Consider the following 23,292-nt stretch of genomic DNA (forward strand, 5'->3'; position numbering starts at 1 on the left):
ATCTCACCGGCTCAAGGTTGACTCAGCCTTCCATCCTTCTGAGGTAGGTAAAATGAGGACCCAGATTGTTGGGCGCAATGTAAATATATATATACATTGCTTACGGGTGTACACCGCTTAGAGAGTGCTTGCACTTAAAAGCGGTATATAAGTCTCATAAATAAATAATAAATAAATAAATGACTATGGGTCATTCTCAGAATCTGTTAATGTCCTTGAACAGAATATGGAACCAATTTATATTTTTATTAATTTTATTAATTTATTAATTATTTTTATTGATCTGGTAACGTGCATTTGGTTTAAAAATGCAGGAGAATTAAGGAGTGATTGAAAGATAATTGATCTTAATATCCATATACATTACTTATATGTGTTCTACAGTGCTGACTATTTAAATATATAAATATTTAAATATACCTATGAGGACTTTCTCTGTGCATCCATTCCACAGGATGTCCTAATTTCATTTTTCATTTTTGTCATATATAAAGTACTATTATGCATAGCAAAAAATATATGGTATATCAACAAAGCATTCACTGGAGTATTGGTTAGAACTATGATATTTAATATTAATTTATGGATCTAATAATATCAAGTTTGTGCGACTGGAGGTTCTTCTTTTTGGTTCATAAATTGTTTCTTTTATTTCTTGTAAATGAAATTAAAGGAAGAATTACCAAAGATGCATAGTCTACATGCTGTAAAATGTAAAGCTGTCACTTGAATGTGAAATTCTCTTATCTTAGTCTCCTTATGTTATAAAGGAAATAGGTAAGTTGTACTGTTCCCCATTTACTGGAGTCAATTTCTTTTTTTTAGATACATGTATCTCATCTTTTTTTCCCTATATTCTTTTGGGAAGCCTGATTAAACATATTGAGAACATATCCTATCCTATCCTAGCAAAGTTGTGAGTTATTGAATCATAGTTCTTAATGCTTTTAAAATAATTATTATATAATGGGTTTAGATAATGACTGTTTTATGTTTCTACTGTCTTTTTGGATTGTTACATAGTACAGTATGCTACCCAGAGTCACTTTTCATGAAATGGGTCATAGCCATATTTATTTATTAAATATTTTCCCCACCTTTATTATTTTATAGGTAACTCAAGGCAATGAAGCTAATCTGGTTAGAGTTTGTCTCTTGTGTGCCTCATACTCACTATATCACTTTCATAAAACCAAGTTGCAATTTATTAATTTATTTATAAGATTTATAAGTTCTGCCCAACCATTGAGTTCAAAATGATCGTCATAGTTTCACTCTTCACCCTTGTTTCTTGGCATAGTCTCTCGGGAGGGGGGACACACAACTTGTGTGATGCTATCACTCTTCTTTGCCTCAATTCCCTCTTCAAAACTGAGCATTTAGCACATGGTATTCAACCCCTTGCTACAAGCCAGCCTTAACAGGAAACATATTCTTCCTTATCTGTTCCTGTCTCATCATCTTCCCCTTCTTCTAATATCTCCCTGTCATTGGCAAGTTTAAGGGATTTTTTATTCTGTAAAAACACTTTGTACATTGATTAATATATAAATAGTATTTTTAATGGGAAACATTCTGGCTTAGAGTCTGACATCTGAGCTGCCCATTGCTTTCTCTTCCCAGACATAATGTGGCCGTTGGCCAAAGTCTCGGCTAGAAAGTTGGTTTCCTAATGTAAATACAGTTAATTTATACAAATCTTGCGCATGGTGCCTTAGCTCGATACTGACATATGTTTTCTAAAATCCAGCTGTGTTTTATATTTCAACAGAAATAATTTATGGAACTAAGAAGTTAAGAGTAATTTTGGCTTACTCTTGATTTGGTAAAAATAAATTCATAAATATCTGTAGCGTCTACTGATGTTGTCTTTGTTTATACTGATTAGAGTTAATTATACTGGGAAAGCTTTCCAATGGAACTGTGCTTAAGATAATTGGATCTTGTCAGATGCTGTTAAAAAAGGCAAAATTGAGCTAAATTCAATGGCTATTTTCACAGATAATTATTATTTGCCTTTTGATCTTAAGCATGTTTATCCTGCTGTTCAGATAGAAAGCATCTCAGAGCACATCGCTTACAAGCAAAATAAGTACAAGCCAGTTTGGTATGGTGATTAAGTTGTTGGCCTAGAAATTCTAATCCTGACTTAGGCATGAAAGCCAGCTGAGTGATTTTTGGCCAATTACTCTCTCTCAACCCAACTCGTAATAAAACAGAACAGAACAGAATAGAATTCTTTATTGGCCAAGTGTGATTGGACACATAAGGAATTTGTCCACAATGCATAAGCTCTTAGTGTGCATACAAACCACAAAGTGATACATTGTAGCAGTGCTTTTTTGGTTAAAAAAAAAAAAAAAAGTTGCCGGAACTCACACACATCATGCAACCCACCTTACTTACCTACAAGGTTTACCTTTGTAGTTGAAAAAAAACCCCTTCAAATTTTAATTTATCTAAAAGATTTGGATTTTATTCAAGGTTAATACTATTAATGTTACCATGGCCTGTGTGGCTTTAAATTACAAGAAGGCATTTTATTAATCTTTTGGGACATTTACCACTGGCATGCCCATTTAGTTTAATGAGTGGAAATGTCAGTTTTCTATGTGGAATGAAATTGGCCCAATAAAACAAAATTTGGTTGCTTGTAAAATATTGAATTATTTTTAAGAAGTTGTCAAACAAGGTGGAAAAATTTACATTTGGAGTTTAATATGGATATTGACTTGAAAAAAATTAAAGTTGAAACTTTGTCAGTGAACAGATTACTTTTAATTTGCCTTTAAGTTAAACCCAATTTAATAAATAGATCTGATTAAACCTCATACTGTAGGTCTACCTTTACATCTTACCAATACATAATTAATATATATTATTAATAATAATAGTGAAAAATGGCCTCCATGTTTATGTGTCTTTCACCGCCACCATCGGCTTCCACACTACATGGTCCAACCCAGCCAATCAAGCCATGCTCTGGCTGTGGTGCTCCAGCGCTTCATGGCTCCTCCTAGAGGAGAGACAGCACCAGAGGGGACCCCACTTGCACTGTACCACCAGCAGGGCATTTTCAAAAGCAAACGAGGATAAGAAGGGAAACAATAGGAAAAAATCGCAACTCTGGAATATCCATCAAAAAAAGATGCCGGAACTCTGTTCCGGTGCAATCTATGACAAAAAAGCCCAGCATCATAGATCATAAATCATAGATACAATCACTAACCATAAGGTACAAACAACTGATAAATCATAATATATCAATAGGAGAAGATAGTAGGAAAAATGAGAAGATGAGAAAAGATGAGAAGGATGAGATGAGGCATAAGACAGTGCTGTGGATATTGTATGTTCAGCAGAGTGATGGCACGGGAGAAAAAACTACCTTTGTATTTAGTTGTCTCAGCATGCAAAATCCTATAGCCAGTGGTGGGATTCAAATATGTGAACAACTGGTTCTCTGTGTGGATGCCGCTTCCGGAAGTCCATACTGGGCCTGGGCAACAAAAAAATAGTTGCTGGTTCTGGCAAAGTGGTGCGAACCAGCTGAATCCCACCACTACCTATAGCAGCATTCTGAAGGGAGAAGCTGAAACAGTTTATGTCCAGGATGTGAGGGGTCTGTAGATATTTTCTCAGCTCTCTTCCTGACTTGTGCAGTATAGATCCTCAATGGAAGGCAAACTGGTTGCAATTGTTTTTTCTGCAGTCCTAACTATCCATTGAAGTCTGTCCTGTCCTGTTTGGTTGCTATGCCAAACCAAACAGTTATTGAGATACAAATGACAGTCTCTATAGAATTCCTCTATAGAACTATATCAGCAGATCCTTGGACAATCTGAGCTTTCTGAGTTGATGCAGGAAGAACACTAGGCTGTTGGGGGGGAGGGAAATAGGAGGGGGAAGGAGTAGTAAGCTCTATATGAAAAAAAAGATTAAAAATCTAAATAAAAAAAGCAGTGAACAAAAAGAAGGCCTTTGTTCAAAAGCTTAAAAATCTAGAAAGGGTGAAATATAAGAAAGAAGGAAGAGAAACCAGAATTCATGTACCAGGTTTAAAACGGTACATGTTTTTTCATGGCAACTCTGAGAGAGGATGAGCATGGTGCATTAATAGTAACAGTAGTAGTAGCAGTAGTTGGATGATAATGATGATGATGATGATGATGATGATGATGATGATGATGATGCAAAGATAATACCAGTAGTAATATGTGTCTTGGGTGCTGTCCCAATACAACTGGAATATCACTTGAATCCCATCGGCAACTTTACTTGGAACAGCTGATATCCTGCGATCATACCTTTAATATTATTGAACAACAACAGGTCCTTGGGAAGGGCTCAATTGGTGAACAAAACTGCTTAGAGCTCAAAGTGGCCTACATAACTGTATCTCTTGCTTTACCCCAAAACAGCAATTCTATGAGATAGGTTCCAATGGGAGGGTAACTGGCCCAAATTTGGCCCACATTCATCCAGAGAACTCCGGTATCAAGCCAGGACTTGCAACTGGTCTTCCCTTATTCAAATTCCAAGTTACCCACTATAATGCTTATTTGGTTTTTTTTAGTGGGTCTGATAGAACGTTTTTTCTTCTTAACTCAGTTCCTTCTTAGAGCAGTCAAATCCGTTCACCCTTAGAACAATTAATCAGTGAAACAATTTGTCTCCAGAAGTTCTGAGTACACTGACAGTGGTGGTTTTTAAGAAGAGATTGGACAACTATTTGTTTGAAATGTTATAGGGTTTCCTGCTTCTGCAGGGGGTTGGACTAGAAGACCTACAAGATCCCTTCCAGCTCTTGTTATTCTGTGATTCCATTATTCTTAATGTTGCTGACTAAAATGACCATTACACAGCTTTCCATCGCATTTTTATGTAGATGGAAGTAAGTATAAATTCCTTATTAAAAAAAACACAAAATGAATGAAATATTTGTTCTCTTACCTTTCTATGTTACAATGACTCTCCTTTGTGAAAATGATTTTTTATCTTTTGTACTGCATTATAAGCAGGCTCTGCCATTACTTTGCTTATAATTAGGCTTTGGATACCTGGGAAATGAGTTTGAGCCTGCTCATCATAAGGAAGTATCTAAGCATAGCAAGATGTGATTTAGATCTATGTTCTTCCCAGTTAGGTAGTGTAATTTTAATGAGAGAGGAAGAATTATAACTGTGCTTATAACTGCTGTAAAGAAAATTGGAAGTTCCTTCTTGAATTTTCCTTTTCTTATCTGTATTACTTTTTGCACTTTTTCTTAACTTTATTTCAGGGTCAAGTAACAGTAAATTCAACTTTTTGGGGAGGGAGGGGTGCACTCCACCTATCTTTAAGAACTTGATAGGCCTTCCCTTCATCAGACGCCAAAGTTGGACCCAGCCACACACACCTTCTCCTAGATGCCTTAGCACGCTGGATAACTTGAAAACCGTTTCCAGTTTTACTCTCCAGGGAAGTTTGTTGAAAAGATGGTTAGGCTGAAGCTTCAGAGGTCTTGGGAAGAAGAGCATTATTTACATTTCTTTGAATCAGGTTTCAGGCCTGGACCCACCACTGAAAAGGCATTGATTGTACTTGGTGATCTATAAGTAGATCAGGGCAAGGATTGTGAATCCATCCTGGCCTGCCTTGGTGTCTCGCTGGTTTTTGATACCATCAGTCAGGGTGTCCCTATGGACTGGTCCAGGGGATTTAGAGTGGGAGATGTGGTATTGTGATTCTAGTCAGTGTGATACCTTGCCAGTTCCTATTGGCTACTTCATGGTGTTGAAGACTGCTTCAGGTATGCCCTCTCCCTTTCAGCATCGAGCAGTGTTGTGACTTGGGCTGCAGGAGAGATCAGATATGTAACTTCTGCAGAGGGATCAGTCTACCTAATGCCAAAAAAGCATTAGACATTGCATAGAACCTTATATACACTGCATTTAGCACACTTTTGAAAGAATGATACACCTGCATTTTTAAATGAGAAGGCATTAGTTCTGTATTGAATAGAATATTGATTTAAATCAGAAAAAAGAACCGGGTTCTGCTAGCTACATGTTGATGTTTGGTCCCACATGAGCGCATTGTAACTTCCTTGATGCTTTGCCAATCAATACATCCATACCTTTTACTCCTTTGAGGAGAGGCACTGTTTCCTACTCCTATGACATTTTGCTTATTCCACAGGTTACTTCTGAGTGCTATCCTCTACAAGGTCAGAACTGTCATTTGCTGGAGGAATTACCATCCATTTTCAGCAAACCACAGAATAAATCTAGGTTCAATTAGTCATTCATTCCCATATACACATTCCCATCAGTGCAAATTTATCCTCTGCTCCTGCCTGATTGATAGGGTACAAACCCAAGAAGTATAAAGTGGAACAAACCTGTGGCCTGTCATTAGACTATTTTTCACACACAGGGCTTTCAGTTTTTCAAAAGAGGGCTAAATCCAGATTTAAATAGCAGGTCAGAAAAATCAAAATAGGGCAAAGAAATTGGACATTTCCATAGATTAAGGTAGTCAGCAGGAAAGCTGCAAGTCCAAATGGCTGAATTAAATGAATAATGCAGATATTAAGCAACTGAGCCACTTTCAGAGTATGTTCATTAGAAGAACAGATAAGTGAAAGCAGTGTGGGAGACTACAGACTCTGATGAGAATATAGAAAAGGGATCTTCAAACTTGGCCCTTTTATGACTTGTGGACCTCAGCACACTGGTTGAGGAATTCTGGGAGTTGAAGTCCACAAGTCACAAAAGGGCCAAGTTTGAAGACCCCTGATATAGAAGATAAGACTATCACTCTGAACCTTTGCCACATTCAATCCGGTTCATCACTGAAAACAGTAGGGCAGTGTTTCTGAACCTTGACAATTTTAAGATGCGTGGACTTAGGCTCCAAGAATTCCTCAGCCAGCATGTTCACTCAGGAATTCTGGGAGTAGAAGTTCACATGTCTTAAAGTTGCTAAGGCTGAGAAACACTTCAGTAGGGAAAGGTAGCCTTACACTTACAAATCCCCACACAACAAAAGTTACCAATCTTCTTTTATGGACATTATCCAGTATCTATCTGTGATGACAACTGACCTGATCTTTGCAAAACTAGAGTATTTCACCTGCGATATCAGTACTGGTTTCTGCCATATGAATTTGTTTGAATGGTTTATCCCTCTTATTAAATATAAATTGCAATGCCTAATGATGGGCATGGACTTGAAGTATTTCAGGGGAAATTCAACAGACTCTTAGATAAAAATAGACTCTTTGCCTATGTGAAGATAATTACAGATGAAATCCTAATTGTTGGAAAAAGGACAAATGATGCAAATCTTGAAAAAGATCCATGAGGCCCCAGTCCTTTCTTCAGAGCTGCATAGAGTAGAACATCAAACTGAATATAGAAAAAGCATTTTCAGAAAACCAGCTAGCTACAACCATGTTCTTGCCCCGGCTCCTGCCAACCTAGCAGTTTGAAAGCATGCAAATGCAAGTAGATAAATAGGTATCACTTCAGTGAGAAAGTAATAGCACTCTGTGATATCATGCTGGCCACATGACTGCAGAAATGTCTTCAGACAGCACTGGTTCAATGGCCTTGAAATGGAGATGAGCACTATCCCCTACAGATGGCAATGATTAGCGGAGTAAAATCCATGGGGAGTCTTTACCTTTCCTTACCTACTCAGCTTCAGCTTAAAGCCAGCCCTGTGTATGGTGAGTATTGACTGGATCATGTGCCATAAAGTAAGGGTTGACTCTTCTTCTTTATGCCGATCTGTCCATAATCCAGCAATGTACTCTTCCACTATGTTCTTTTCTTACCTTCCACCTATCCCAACATTTGCATCATTCATCTAGCTGATTCTTTGCATAATGTGTCCTAAAAAGGATGGATTTGACCACAGTTTATTTGTTTGATGATCCGCTTGTTTGTTTTCCATAGTATTCTTAGGAGTCTTCTCAAAGACCAAAGCTCAAAAGCCACAATAGTCTTCATATTCTGCTTCTTCAAAGTTCAACTTTTACTTCCAAAGAGTGCCACAGGGAATACCACGGCCTGCATAATTCTGATCTTTGTAGGTGTAGATCAGGGGTAGTCAACCTTGACTCTTTTATGACTCGTGGACTTCAACTCCCAGAATTCCTGAGCCACTGTCAATTCTAAAAGATGAATATAACTATTAGAATTTTTAAGTTTTCATTAAATAAAGCCTTCACATTGTTTTTCATAATGTAAAGAAGCTAATATTTATTTTTAAGAGGAGACAGGGAGTAGCAAGGTATAGAACTTGGAAGAAAAAGGGGTGGGCCAGGAAACATTTGTGAATAAAAACAGTTATTATAAAACAATGTGATAACTGTATATTATTAATTGTAATAATTAAAAACAACCATAACAATTTCAAATAGCATTCCTCAGAACAAGACTTAGGTTATTGCTGAATTCCAGTGACAGACAGACGATAGTTTGGCAAAATAATGAGAAAGAGACCTTGAATAGAAACTACTATTATGTTGCTTTTCAAATCCCTTTTTTACTATCACTGATCACAAGAAAATCATATGTCACTACGATGATGATGATGATGATTTAGATTTAATATAGCCACCCATTCCAGAAAAAAGTGCAGTGGTGCTTATTCTCAGGTATGTATATAAATGACAATGATTTATTGGTTACTATACTACTATAATTTCATGGAAAGTTCACTATTAACAGTTCATTCTTCCATTATTGATCCACATATTAAGATAGATGGCATAATGAGATCTGTTCACATACTGCACATACATTCATCCCTTTGTCTACTCTATCAGCTCAATGAACATTTCAAAAATTATTAGGAACAAGTATTTTGGACTTCACAGATGCAACACCTCTCTGCTTTTCATTAAAGCAGGCCAATATTTTTCAGTTTTCACATGAACTCATTACAATCAATACAACTCTTAGAGCACTAGATCCCTTTTTACAGACTGTTGTAGTTGCCTGAAAAAACGTTGGTTGACAACAACAGAGAGATGTTGTGTTTACGAAGTATTTTCTTTGAATCATTTTCAAAGCATGCATAGCCTATTATCTATATAACTTACATTTTTATTATGAAAACCAAGACTTCACCTATTTCAGATGTCCTAATCAAGTATCTTATTTCTTTTATTTCTATTCTGCTCTCCTCCCCAGGCCATTAGTAGCATCACATAGCCTCACAAATCCCATGTAACAGCCTTGCTGATGCACCGCAACTTCCTGATGTCCAAGCCCATTAATCAAATGTGTATAGATTTTCTACTCAGCTGGAGCCAGATTTCCAATTCAAATGCCAACAAAGTCACTAAGTAATTTTTAAGAGAGATATTTGCACTACAATAATCACACAAAGGGATTTCATTCATGACAGGAAGCTTATCTCATATGCAGGAAAAATTTACTTTCTTGAATTGATATTCTAAGTTCAGTTTAAAATCATAGAGAAAATCTAAAGTTATTTTTCTTTTTTTTAAGTATATTTGAGAGGGAAAATAAACATATATGAAAATCCACAAGAGAGGGAGATTAACACTGTCAAAATGGTGGATACAATTGTGTCAATTTCAAGCCTTACCTTTTATGTGGATGTGATGTTGTTGAGACTCATTATTCAAAAGAAATGGGCTTCAGCTGCCTACTATTTTGATGCTCAATGTTGATGCATTTGATACATTTTTCTATCCTATTTTGATTTTTCATCAGATCACAGGCCTCTTACATAAATATATTTCCTTGACAGGAAAATGGGTTTCAGACCATTGCTTTGAATTTTCCAGTTATGAGACTAAGATGTTTCAGGTAGGTGAGTGTACTTAGAGTCACAGTTCCAACAAACTACATTTAAATCTTACCTTATTAGAAATCTTGCATAAAATGGAAGCATATTTGCTGTTTCCTTAGAATGATAGCAGGGCAGCCATACAAGTATGTAACATTTAGGAGTGCAAACAGATGTTAATGAAGATGAATTGAGAACTCTAATTTTAAAATGCAGTTAATTGAATTGGTTGTCCAGCTTTCGCAGCTAGGCATGGTAGCCCTAACCCAGACTACAAAGATTAATTATTTTACCTATTATACATGTAATATAATGGCACTCTTAAAAGGTGTGCATAAACAAAAACAAATCAACAATATGTTGATTCAATCAACAAATGTCTATAAAAGCAAATTCCACAGAGTTCAGTAAACTTGCTGCAAGTCTGTTATGTGCTAGAACTGAAACATAAATATTTAATCGCAAAAAATAAAAAATAGGTTTGAAAAGCAGGGATTTTTCTCACATATTATTCACACTTTTTTCTTTAATGTGATATTATTTTATCTCAGTGTCCAATCCTAGCTTTGCGGATACATTAGGACTGTAAATCACAAAATTTCCCCCTTACATAGTTAACAGCACCCTCAACCTATTGGAGGATTTCAAATTGGAGAAGACTAAATTTGCAGAATCAGATCTTTTTCATGTGGCTTTCAATGAGTGTTGATATTTCACTGGCACAATAGAGGAGCCTCCGTCAAACTCTGTGACATTTGCAGTCAGATGTTCTATCAGTTTCTACAGTTCGGCCACATGGCCAATCTTGTTCATGTGATACGAGGGAGCGATACTCATTTCATGCTGGCAAAGTCCACCAGTGGCCAGATGGCCTTAATTAATCATCCAGGCATACAGACATGCATAAACGATTCTCTTTCTTCATACATAACAAAGAAGGCTTAAAGAAGAGATAAATTCTGAAATAGTATACAATCAAACACCAATCCTTTCATTGTTTTCAACAATGCTTCACCCTGTATAGAGATAGAAAGACTACATATCCCCCATCAGAAAGTTGCTTTCAGAATAATGTCCATTTTGTTCCTTTTTTTGTTTTACATATTCCAAAGAACTGTTAACATCTGTCTGTAAAATTTGATCACATGTTTTGGTACAGTGTTCCTTTTATCATCAATCTCAAATTATTTAATCTGAGGCTTTTCTTCTCATCTAATTCTGAATTATATCTTGAGTTTGACAGTTGGGTAATTTTAACGAGCACTAGTATTTAATCCTCTTGCTCTCTAGAGCTTAGTTTGAATGTTGAATGTGGATTAATATTATAGGAATATTAATTCCAACATACAGCCGAACAGGATAATTTTTCAATTAATGTTGATATTTCTGTTTTTTTAATGTCCTGATATAGGCACAATAAAAGATAACATTATCATAATACCCCAATAATAAGAATGTGAAAATAGTATCTCTTCCACCTTTTTTTTTCATCTTCTTATTAATCAACATTGTTGTTGTTAATTGCGAAGTCGTGTCCGACCCATCGCGAGCCCATGGACAATGTTCCTCCAGGTCTTCCTGTCCTCTACCATCTTCTGGAGTCCATTTAAATTCACACTTACTGCTTCAGTGACTCCATTCAGCCATCTCATTCTCTGTCTTCCCCTTCTTCTATTGCCCTCAATCTTTCCCAGCATTAGGCCCTTCTCCAGTGAGTCCTTCCTTCTCATTAGGTGGCCAAAGTATTTGAGTTTAACTTCAGGATCTGGCCTTCTAAAGAGCAGTCGGGGTTGATCTCTTCTAGGACTGACCGGTTTGAACGCCTTGCAGTCCGTCTTCTCCAGCACCATAGCAACATTACAATGTTACAATCTTTGAAATGGTATCCTGGACGCCATGTAATTAAATTCACTGCATTTTGATTGGAGAAAAGATCCTACATCTCAGAAGAGAAATCCATCATGGGATTATTATTTTTCTTCTACTCTTGTTTTTTACTTTTCTTTTCTTTTCTTTTTTTCTTTTCTTTTCTTTTCTTTTCTTTTCTTTTCTTTTCTTTTCTTTTCTTGCTAGCCTCCAAAAATGGGTTTTTCAGGGACAGAGAAATTCTGACATTGGGAAAACTTAAAAGGAATCCTGATCAGATTGCATACATTAGTAGACATAAGAGCAGGGGTGTCAAACTAACGGCTCACAGGTTGGATGCGTCACCTGCAGGCCACGCCCACCCTGGCTTCGCAAAGGCAAAAAACATCACGATATGTCACGTGACACGATCGAGTTTGACACCCGTGCCTGAGAGACATTACTGACTTCCCTGCCTCTATCACATCTGCATGGAAGAGGCCAACATTATTTTTCCATACTATGAGCTATTTCCTTCCCCAAGGTTTTAGAACCAGGAAGCTGACTCTAGATTATGATATACAGATGGTCCTTGACTTTAAAACAGTTCATTTAGCGACTGTTCAAAATTGCAACGGCACTGAAAAAAGTGACTTATGATAGTTTTTTATACTTAAGATCATTGCAACATCCCCATGGTCACGTGAACAAAGTTCAGATGCTTGGCAACTGGTTCCTATTTATCACACTTGTGGTGTCCTGGGGTCACGTGATCACCTTTTGTGACCTTCTGACAAACAAAGTCAATGGGGCAGCCAGATTCACTTAACAACCATTTTCCTAACTTAGCAACAGCCACGATTCACTTAGCAAATGTGGCAAGAAAGGTCGTAAAATGGGGCAAAATTTAATTAACTGATGTCTCAGCCACAGATATTTTGGGCTCAATTGTGGTCGTAAGTCAAGGACTATCTGTAACGGGAACAATTTGCAAACAGTTAATCAGACCAGTCTCAGGATGGGCTTTAGAGCTTTGGTATGTCAAAAGAGCATAACCTCATCAATCGATTAACATGCTTTTTTTCTGGATTTCTTTCAACTAATAGATCTTGATGAAGTGGATTGGGTATCTGAGGAAATAAATATCACAGCCTGTGTACTTGACCCTTACCTCTTGATGCTGATTAAAGCAAACACCATTTTGACCCCATGGCTAAGCAGGATAAATAATGCCTCTTTTTAGAAAGGATGTTTTTCCCAAGGGAAATCCTAAAGGAGGCGATAATAGGATCTTTATCAAAGAAGACTTCTCTTGACCTGACTGACCTCTAAAATTTTATGCCTATCTCAGATGTTTCATTTTGGGGAAGGGTGATTGAGCAGGCAGTAGCCTAATAGCTCCTGGCACATAGAATGATACTGATTTTCTGATTTCCTTTGGACTTTCAACCTGAAAATGGCTTTGAAACTGTTTTATCAACTTGATGGATGATCTGTGCTGGAAACTAGGCAGGGGAAATATAGCCATTTTAATTCTCCTGGACCTCTCACTTCTGGATAACCTGCTGGAACTAGGACTGTCACTATTTTAAAATAGCTTTGATGCTTCTTGTCAGATCTCTTAACATTCTCTCACCTACTTTCAGCTGTCCATCATGGATGCTTCTCCTTAAGCCATTATGAAGAAGTCACATTGCTATAACCAATTCATCAGAGATGTGCAACATGTTGAGGGTTGGTAACAGCCTGTCAAGTTTTGGGAATATGTTGGTGACTCCTAGTGGCTGTGGGAAAGGGGAAGCAAATATATCCAAAGAAAAACTACATTCTTTAAAATCCTGTCCATGGTACTGTTCCTCCCTATCCCTCTGTTTCCTCCTCCATCATATTCAGCCTTAAATTATTAACATTTAATTTTAGCCTATCAAGATTCCTTAGGACAAATGGCAGTAAACATAAAAATGTCTGTCAAAAAAAAAACCCCTATCTTAATCCTAGCTTAGGATATTGCAGCATTACAGATTTGCTTGATGTTAATTGGTTAAAACAGGAAAAAATAGTAGAAAGAAAATACATGTGGATTTTAATCAAATTTTTAATGTTTTTATGAATCACCCTAATCTTCCAGTTTTGTTATGTTAATGGCAGTATTTTCTTTTTCTTTTTAAAATCTTAATTCAAAAGTTCTGTGTTAATTTTCTTGTAGGTTTTTTTTCCTGCCCTTTAGTAAGGCATATTATTTCATGATTGTTCAGAAAAGCCAATTTACTTACTAGAAAATGTCAATATACAGTTAAAATATTTTCAGCTCAAAAATATCCCCTAAACAAGCAGAACAACCAAGAAAGAAGGAAAAGAATACACCCCCAGACCCAGCCCAAATCCACCCACTGCAATATGAAGACAACTTCATTGAAGATCATGGAAGATAACCTAGCAAAGAGGAAGCAAATTTCATTATATAACAGTTAAATTGATATTAATATTGTGATATACTATTTCTGTTTGTATTTTGATTCTTTCTTTGTGCTTGTTTTTTCATGCATTGACGTTCAAGGATCATCCAAACTTTGAAACTTATCTTTAAAACTCTGTTTATGGAAGATTTGGATAGATGCTGAGATTTTTATATTTGGTCAATTGTTGAATGATAGCAATTTTTACTCATTTCCTACCTTAAAGGATAAATATAATTTGTCTTTTGCCACCTACTGACAGTGTTTATAATTACAACATTTATTGAGATCTCAGTTTGGGTTAATGCAGTGTTTCTCAACCTTGACAATTTTAAGGCATGTGGACTTCAACTCCCAGAATTCCACAGCCAGCATTGCTGGCTGTGGAATTCTGGGAGTTGAAGTCCATATGCCTTAAAATTGTCAAGGTTGAGAAACACTGGGTTAATGGAACATTCAGCTTCAGAAATGCCTAAATCAGACATTATTATCAAACCTTGTGGGACTAAAAAAAACACCTAAGCTTAATCTTTATGAATACCGTTGTTTATAAATCAATTTGATGTACAAATTTTAAAGACTGGAATAAGGAATTAAAAATCCTTGTTTTGTCTAAACAGTGGGAGATGGTCTAAATTTCTGCTTCAAAAATTTCAACCAATCTTAGATTTGGCTTTTTAAACAACAACAAGAATAACTATTTTGTCCAGTACATTGTGTCCAAGTTCAGGCATCAAGACAAGCTGTAGACAATCTGAAATAGAAGTGAATGGACAATTTTTTCAGCAGTGCCAGAGAATAAACAATTTTTTCAGCAGTGCCAGAGAATAAAAAAGGAGGAGAACATGAAAGTTTAAGATCTGCTTGATTTTTCCTTCTCCCTCTCCCTCTCCCACTCCCTCTCCTTCTCCCTCTCCTTTCCCTCTCCTCCCCTTTCCCCTTCCTCTTCCACTTCCCCTCCCCTCCTCTTCCTTTTCCCAATTTCTAACTGTGTATATGAGAAGACCTCTGTTGCATCCTGAGCTCAAATCACTATGAGACTCAGAATAAAATGGCATAGTAGATATTTAAAAACCATGAGATAACAGTTTTCAAAGTTATATTGGTTTGTTTATTGGAGCCTAATTCATTATAACTTAAGATGGGCAGACTGGATCTGAAGGGATAATGTGCCTATAGCACCGACCAACAATTCCTGAAATCCAACACATTGTTTCTTAGGATCCCAGGGCAGCTATGGAGGGCAGTTAAACTCTTCCAGGAAAATAAAATTGTTGTAAAGAGTTTTTGGTGGGTGCTTCATAAACACCCCTGCATGCTCTGAACCTCTATATTCTCCCCTTGGATCTGATGCCCTGAACAGCCCTAATATAAATCATACAGAAACAGAGTTTACTTAAAAAAAAAAAGACTGGCAATGAGACAAGCAAAATGTCACAGGGCTTTGGCTGGCTCTCTTTAAAAATCCAATGAAATCCCCCACCCCAAACTCCTGCAGATTTCTTCAGTTATAGCTTTTAGCCATAACCTTTTAAAATTTGCAAAACTTTGTTGAGAGGCCACCTGGCATTTTTAATAAATAGTGAATATAAGATGTTTGATCCCTCTCTGAGTGTTGCCCTTCTCCTCAACACTTTTCTACCCTTTAAGCTCAATGTGTGCTAGTGACAATCTTTCTTGGATTCACCACAATGGTTATTTCTCTTCATTCAGGGAAGACAAACTATGTCGTGGAAGAGAATCAAGGACTAGATGAGAACGGAAAGTTCTTTCTGCCTGGGCTTATACCCCTCTCGCCAGACCGTCTCACGATGTCAAAGAAGGGTGCCAGCTTTCGAGCTAAAGGAGAAAAACCGGATGCTTTAGCCACCTTGCAAGCTGCTAATGAAGAGCTCAGGGCAAAGCTCACAGATATTCAAATTGAACTTCAGCAAGAAAAGAGTAAGGTGTGCATCTTTCCCATTCCCATTCCCAGCAAAATGAAAGTTGTCGAGCTATTTACTTCTTGCTCTCATAAGTAAACTTGCATGTGAAAAATAAGATAAGAGATGATAGATAGATAGATAGATAGATAGATAGATAGATAGATAGATAGATAGATAAGATAACCTTTTTTGTCACTTTTTTCTGTGAACACACTGGCACACATTAAAAAAATTAAATTCTGATGCCCACTCTCAAAGAATACACACATACACACATATACACAAACACACAATTCTGGACTTCTGGTGGATCTGCGCGCGCGATGGCGGCTACTTTGTAGCCGTCCTCCTGGGAAAGTGTTAGAACTGCTATGAACAGCAGACATCAGCTGTTCTGCAGTTCAAAATCTCCTTCCCGGGCAAAGGGAGGGAGAAGAGTATCATCTGAATAGTGGTAGAGCCTCTTATGCACTCCCAAGGTTTTCTTTTGGGGGGTGAAAAGAGTGCTCCCACGGAGTTCAGATTGTCTCCGCTTCCCAGCTGTTTTTGTCTCTAGGGACAAAACAAGCCGCTGCAACCACCTCCGTGATTAAAGTGACCTGGTGAATTTTTTAAAAAAAGCGGACAGAGCTGAATAGAGGATTTTGTTTTTTCCGATTTTATTTGGATTTTAAATTTAAAGATTTACTTTTATTCCCTCTTTTTGTTTTCTTCTTTTGTTGAAAGGGAAAGCAAAATGGCGATCGGTAGGTTTTTTGGTGTTTTTTTTTTAAACAATTGGAACGGAATGGAATGGATTTGATTATTTATAATGATTTTTTGATGTTGGGTTTGGATTTTAGGAGGGTTATTTTCCCTTTCTGTTTAATTTTTTTTTATCTTTTGGAGGATTTTTTTTTGTTTTTTGTATTTCTAAAAAACAACGGAACGGATTTCTTTTATTTAATTTTTTTTCTTTCCTTTTCCTTCTTTTTTTTAATTTTTTTTTTATTATAATGATCTCCTTTTGAAGGATTTTTTGATTTTTTGGAGTCAATCTCCCTTCTTTTTTTCTTTTCCTTTTTTTTTTTTGCTTAACTTTTCTTTCCCTCTTTTTTCTGGATAATTTTTAAGAAGGAGTAAAGATTCTCTAAGATGGCTCCAAAGCGTCCAGTAATTCCTACAGCTCCTAAGGTGGTTTCTTCTTTGGCGATATCATCAGTGCAACAATCTAAATCAATAGCTTCACCCTCTCCTTTGGCACAGTTATTAACGGTAAAGGATTTGCAAGACATAATGGGAAATGCTATATCTCAAATCAGGGGTGAAGTGAAAGAGATTTTACTGGAAAATAATAGGATTCTGAGGCAAGATATAGTTTTGGCTTTAAAAGGATTTGCCTCTGTTCTTGAAAAGTTGAACTTTTGTGTAGAAGAGGTTGAAGACAAAGTGGAGCTCTTGGACGGAAAATTTGAAGGTATGGAAAAAGAGATGGAAAATTTTCAAGATGAGATTCTTATGCTTCAATATAGAGAAATGGAATATGCTTTAAGAATTAGAGGCTTGAAAGAGTCTCTGCAAGGAGATCTGAGAGAGATGGTTGCAAATGACTTTGCTGTGATTCTGGACAGAGAAAAAGAGGAAATATTTAGTGAAATTGAAAAAACATTTAGAGTTAACTCTGTAGTGGCAAAGCAAAAAAACCTGCCAAGAGATGTGGTTATTTATTTTGGGAAAAGATCCCTGCGCAATGAAATTATACAAGCTTTTTACAACAAGAGGTTTCAGATTGCTTCACAAGACGTTATAATTTTAAAGGAGACCCCATCTAAAATTTTAAGAAGAAGAAAGGAGTTTGCTTTTTTAGCAGATGAACTTAAAAAGAGGCGAATGTTGTTCAGATGGGACGTTCCGACTGGAATGGTGGTGAACTATCTGGGGATACGTTATAGACTTAATACTGTTTTCAAAGCAAAAGAGTTTTACACTTCAGTCCTGGGGGTATGTTCATCGCCACTTATTATGTCTAAAATTTTGGAAGAAAAGAAGGTAGAATCGCAGTCTGAAGAGCCTATATTGATGAAAATTGGGAAATTTCAGACTGAGGGGTCTCAACAAGTTGAGATGAAGGAGCAGAGGATAACCTGTGTAACATATGAACGTAAAGAAAAGGAGCAACAGAAGAAGGATGTTAAGGAAGCCTCACAAGTATTTGTTTCCGAGCCAGTGGGAGAAGCAAGATCTACAAACTTTTTGGAGCAACCTTTAAGGGCAGATTTCCAAGCACTTCTCTCGAGGTTCTTGGATAAGAGAGATTGATTAAGAATGTATAGATTGTTTTTAGGTTATTGATAGATTACAGTTCACTGTGGATGGAATTGGTTATTGGTAAAGAGGAGAGAAGATTATGGAGAGTGAATGAAAATTTTAGATAAGAAGTTTAACTTTAGTAATTTAAGGAGTATTCAAAAGAGTATTTTGTTTTAATGGTATAACTAACGTTTATATGTTTATTTTTGTGTTTGATGATAAAGAAAGAGGGATAGACTAGATTTTATATAATATAAGTATGATATTATGTTTAACTTTAGTAATTTAAGGAGTATTCAAAAGAGTATTTTGTTTTAATGGTATAACTAACGTTTATATGTTTATTTTTGTGTTTGATGATAAAGAAAGAGGGATAGATTAGATTTTATATAATATAAGTATGATATTATGGAGATTGAATGAAAATTTTAGATAGGTAGTGTATGTTTAGATATCTAAGGAGCATTTAAAGGAATATTTTGTTTTAAATATGTATAAGGGAACTTTAATGTTATAAGTAATGTTTATATGTGTGTTTTTGAGGGTGTTTATAAAGAATGATGGATAAACTTTAAATAATATAAGTATGACATTAGAAAATGTTTAGTTTTTTTCTGAATAATTTATAAAGAGGAGAGAAGATTATGGAGATTGAATGAAAATTCTAGATAAGAAGTTTAAGTTTAATAATTTAAGGAGTATTTAAAAGAATATTCTGTTTTAATGGTATAATTAATGTTTATATGTGTATTTTTGAGTTTGATGACAAAGAAAGAGGGATAGATTTTATATAATATAAGTATGATATTATGGAGATTGAATGAAAATTTTAGATAGGTAGTGTATGTTTAGATATAATTTTTTTTGTTTTTTATATATTGGTCTTAAAGTATTTTATAATTTGTTTAATTATTGTAATTAATTGCTTATGGTTTACATGTGTTTAAAATTTTTTCTTTTAAGTTTTAATTAAGCCTGTATTCAGCTCTGGGAAGGTTGGGGGAGGGTTGGGGTGGGTTGGGAGGGTTTGGGGAGGGGAATTTTTTTTTCTTCTGTAAAATTTCAAAAAACTTTCAATAAAAAAAAATTAAATTCTGATGCCCACTCTCAAAAGAATACACACACACACACACATATACACACACACACATGCTATACATATACATATGCTATACACGCACAGAGAAGGCAACAAAAAAACCCGATCAATACTGCACACTCTAATTAAGCAGCGCTTAGATGCTATGTCCTGGATAGAAGGAAATGAACTTCCAATGATCTTTTCTGCTGTCCTCACCACTCTCTGCATAGGCTTCCTGTCCGAAGCAGTAATACTTCCAAAACAAATAGTAATACAATATGACAGGATGCTTTCAGTTGTCCCTCTATATAAAATGGCAAGAATAGGAGAAGGAAGATGTTCTCTTCCCGTATGATGCAGAAAATGAGATATTGCTGTGCCTATTTCACCAGTGTCTCACTGTTGAATGACCAAGCTAACCTGCTCATCAGCTGCACACCCAGACACTTAACACTACTAACCACCTCCACAGATGAATTGTTAATACACAGAGGCAGTGGTGGGATTCAGCCAATTCACACCACTTCGGCAGAACCAGTAGCTAATTTTTTATTGCCCAGGCCCAGAATGGACTTTCAGAAGTGGCATCCACACAGAGCACCGGTTATTCACATATTTGAATCCCACCACTGCACAGAGGTGTATGACTGTACTTACCTTTTTTGAAATTGACAATGATCTCTTTTGTTCTTCCTACATTTAAAACCAGGCTGTTTTTATTATACCAATTCATCAAACCCTCTACCTCCTCCCAGTAGTCACTCTTATTAGCATCCTGAATAAGGCCCACTAAATAGACATTGTTTTGTAATAGGATATAGCATAAGACTCCAATTGCAGAAAGATGTGGTGAACTTTAAACAAAGTATTATTCTTCAATATTACTCTGGAGGAATGAAGTCTGAAGATTGATTTGGAGCCATTCTTTATAGAATGTGCATTTTGATCAATTATTCAGAGCACTCTCTAATTGGTCCCCTTTGGAGGCAAAAGTAGCTGCATTGTCAGCATGTACTGTACATCAAGAAGTAGAACTGCCAGGATGGTCTTGGAAAGGGGGGCAAAGAGATAAATCCTTTCACAGAAGATATCTGATTTGCTAATTTGGCAATTTCTATAGGGAAAAAAAATCAAGCTATGGTTATGGGGCAAGGTGAAGCATGAAGTATGCATTCGCTCTTAGACTAGTCAACCAAATCTGAAGATGTATTTTGTCAAATATTTGTTTTCTGTACAAACTGAGTGTTTTTGTGAAATTTCCGTATCTCTCTGTCCCCACTTTAGCTAGGTTGGGTCACAGCTTCTTCCAGTTTCTTCGCCACAATGTATGACCACTCCAAGCTTTATTCCAAAACAGAATGAGAAAATAACATAATAACATGATGCAGCAATTAAAGAATATTCAAGAATTTTACCGTATTTTCTGTTTGCATGACTTGCCAAAAGAAATAATTTTTGCAGAGGTTCACAGTTTACTGAACAGTTTTGGTGTAAGTTATTCCAATTCACTGGACTAGGGCTTCACTTGTCCGCTACACATTGCCTCATTTAGAAGGGTAAATAAAGCATACCAGGGCCATGCTAGAACACCCATTCTTGGCAGGTTGTCCTCATTTTTTTTAACATCCTTCACAGCAGACTTCCCTTTTATAAAACTATGGTACCATACTTACTTTTTGCTGGATTTCACACCTATGTGTCCACATTAGTTCAGTTATAACTTCCTGCTCTATATGTGTATATATGCATGTGTAAGTTCATGTGTACATATAGTACTACATTGATTGGGAGATACATGTAGTTCCTATGTGCCAAGAGTTTCTTTTGGGGGGGGGGGATGTGCCAATAGGATGGTTGACAGAAGATCCTGTCAGGAATACCAATGATCAGGAGTTGATTTCCAGTTTCCATAAACCATGAATGTAGGGTACATGGAATCCAAGGAATCTGAGTTGTAGTTGTACAACTAGTTGTAGGTCTGTTGAGCTTCAATTAACTCTGAATGGGAAATAATGGATTCTCTGCTGGAATAACTTCTTCAACAGTCTACTTTGAAACTTGGGGGCATGCCTGCAATACAAATTCCTGGTCCTTGGGATGAACTTAACAACCACTGCTTGTTAGGGTTTGGACTGTAGGAATGGCCCCTTGTTACACAGAAGAAAACTAAACCTGATTTAGACCTTCCTAGACTAAACTAAATAAAAAAATGCTAGAGAAGCTTGGCAATTAGATGAATCAGCCATCAATAAACATATAGAGATAAACCACATTTACACACCATTCCAAAGAGAATAAAAAAAGGTGTGAAGGAAATGAAAAGACCAGAATACATCCTGTCCGGCAATCAACATCCAAATAAGCAGGGATTAACACTAGATAAAAAACCAAGCAGAAAACAATATCCACAGGATTTCCAAGGAGAAAACCACATCCCCACCAACACTGGCCAGGCAAGCTACTCTATATAAACAGGAAGCAAAGCCTACACTTATGCACAGTGAGAGTGCTACCTAGTCAGGTAATGAAATATCTGCAAGCCAAATAGAGAGCACCAAGAACTCCACACTTCACTGTGAGCTATATATAGATGTAGCGCACAGAGTCACTTCATGGTAAGATGGGCAGCAAATAAATCAAATAAAAAAACCTGATTTACTTTATGAGAACTCCTTTTTTAAATTTTTAAATCCTTCAATCTGTTGGGGTAATTGTGCTTGTGATAATAAAGCTAATGGTAAGGTTCCAGAAAATCTGGATTATATATTTCTATTGGAGAAAAGTTTTTAACACAGCAAGTTGTCATCTGTCCTATAGTAACCTTTCTTTGGCTGAGGTTTGTAATAATAGTACTATCTGTTGTTCAAAAACTGAGACACAAACCTTCCTATCGGGGAAGACATGGCCAAGAACCCTAACATGCTTAAAATAATCTTTTGGATCCCAGATAATATAAATCAGGGGTGTCAAACTGCCAGCCCGCGTCATGCAAAAACCGCGCCCACCCCATTGCTGGCAATGGAAAAAAAGTCACAATACGTCGTGACACGTCAAGTGACATCGCAAGTTTGACACCCATGATCTAAATCAGTCTTTCACAAAGGTAGGAGGACATTTCCCATAAATTTTTGAAATTGTAATCCAATCCATCTAGAGAATGTGCGATCAAGAAAAGCCACTAATAGTTACCATTTTTAACTATACCTGAAAAAAATCCTAAATATTTTAGTGAAGAATATACTTGAGCTGCCACCTAAACAACCCAATTCATATTTAAGAATTAGATACTACTTCTTGAGGGAAGAACCCTGTAGAATTAAAAGCATCTAGGTCAGGGGTAGGCAACCTTGGCTCTTTTATGACTTGTGGACTTCAACTCCCAAAATTTCTGAGCCAGCATGGCTCAGCTTGGAAACCTCTCCCTTTCCCTTCAGCATGGCTGGCTCAGGAATTCTGGGAGTTGAAATCCACGAGTCATAAAAGAGCCAAGGTTGCCTACCCCTGATCTAGGTGCTTTGCAATTCACATATATTATCCTACTATTTCCTACTATTCCTGTGCAAGTTCATCTTAAAATTTAAAGCATCATCCTGTCCAGCTGTAACAGTGATGTGGATTAAATGAAAGCTATTTCAGTATACAGTATTGATTATATTGGACGTTGCTATAGCTGGCAACATAATCAGCTTGCATAGCAAACCAAGTTGTCACTAATGAAAAATAAGCCATCTGTTAGGGTTAGGATGTTGTTAATACCAGCAGCAGACAAGCAGTTATAGACCAATGTTCTGCAATTATGCATATTTTTCTAACTTCTAATTAGGAGATTTAATGTTACTCCAAATTCTTGTGCAAATTATATTTTGAATAACTCAGCAGTATTGTA

General features: G+C 36.4%; 1 protein-coding gene across 25 annotated transcripts in view; it reads left to right on the plus strand.

Annotated features, from left to right (window-relative positions):
• The window catches only part of JAKMIP3 (Janus kinase and microtubule interacting protein 3), a 118,876-nt gene that overhangs the window by 38,810 nt on the left and 56,774 nt on the right, over nucleotides 1-23,292 (plus strand). For 24 of the 25 annotated variants that reach the window (XM_039337411.1, XM_039337413.1, XM_039337421.1 and 21 more), the window contains one exon: nucleotides 15,825-16,057. In XM_039337411.1, coding sequence (XP_039193345.1) covers nucleotides 15,825-16,057 — 233 coding nt within the window. Of the gene's footprint in view, nucleotides 1-9,777; nucleotides 9,831-15,824; nucleotides 16,058-23,292 lie in introns of those variants that run through there. The other variant, XM_039337418.1, reaches the window with a different exon arrangement.

This window comes from Crotalus tigris, unplaced genomic scaffold, assembly GCF_016545835.1.
Source record: "Crotalus tigris isolate CLP2741 ecotype Arizona unplaced genomic scaffold, ASM1654583v1 scf7180000017678.2327064, whole genome shotgun sequence".
Classification (NCBI taxonomy): Eukaryota; Metazoa; Chordata; class Lepidosauria; order Squamata; family Viperidae; genus Crotalus; species Crotalus tigris.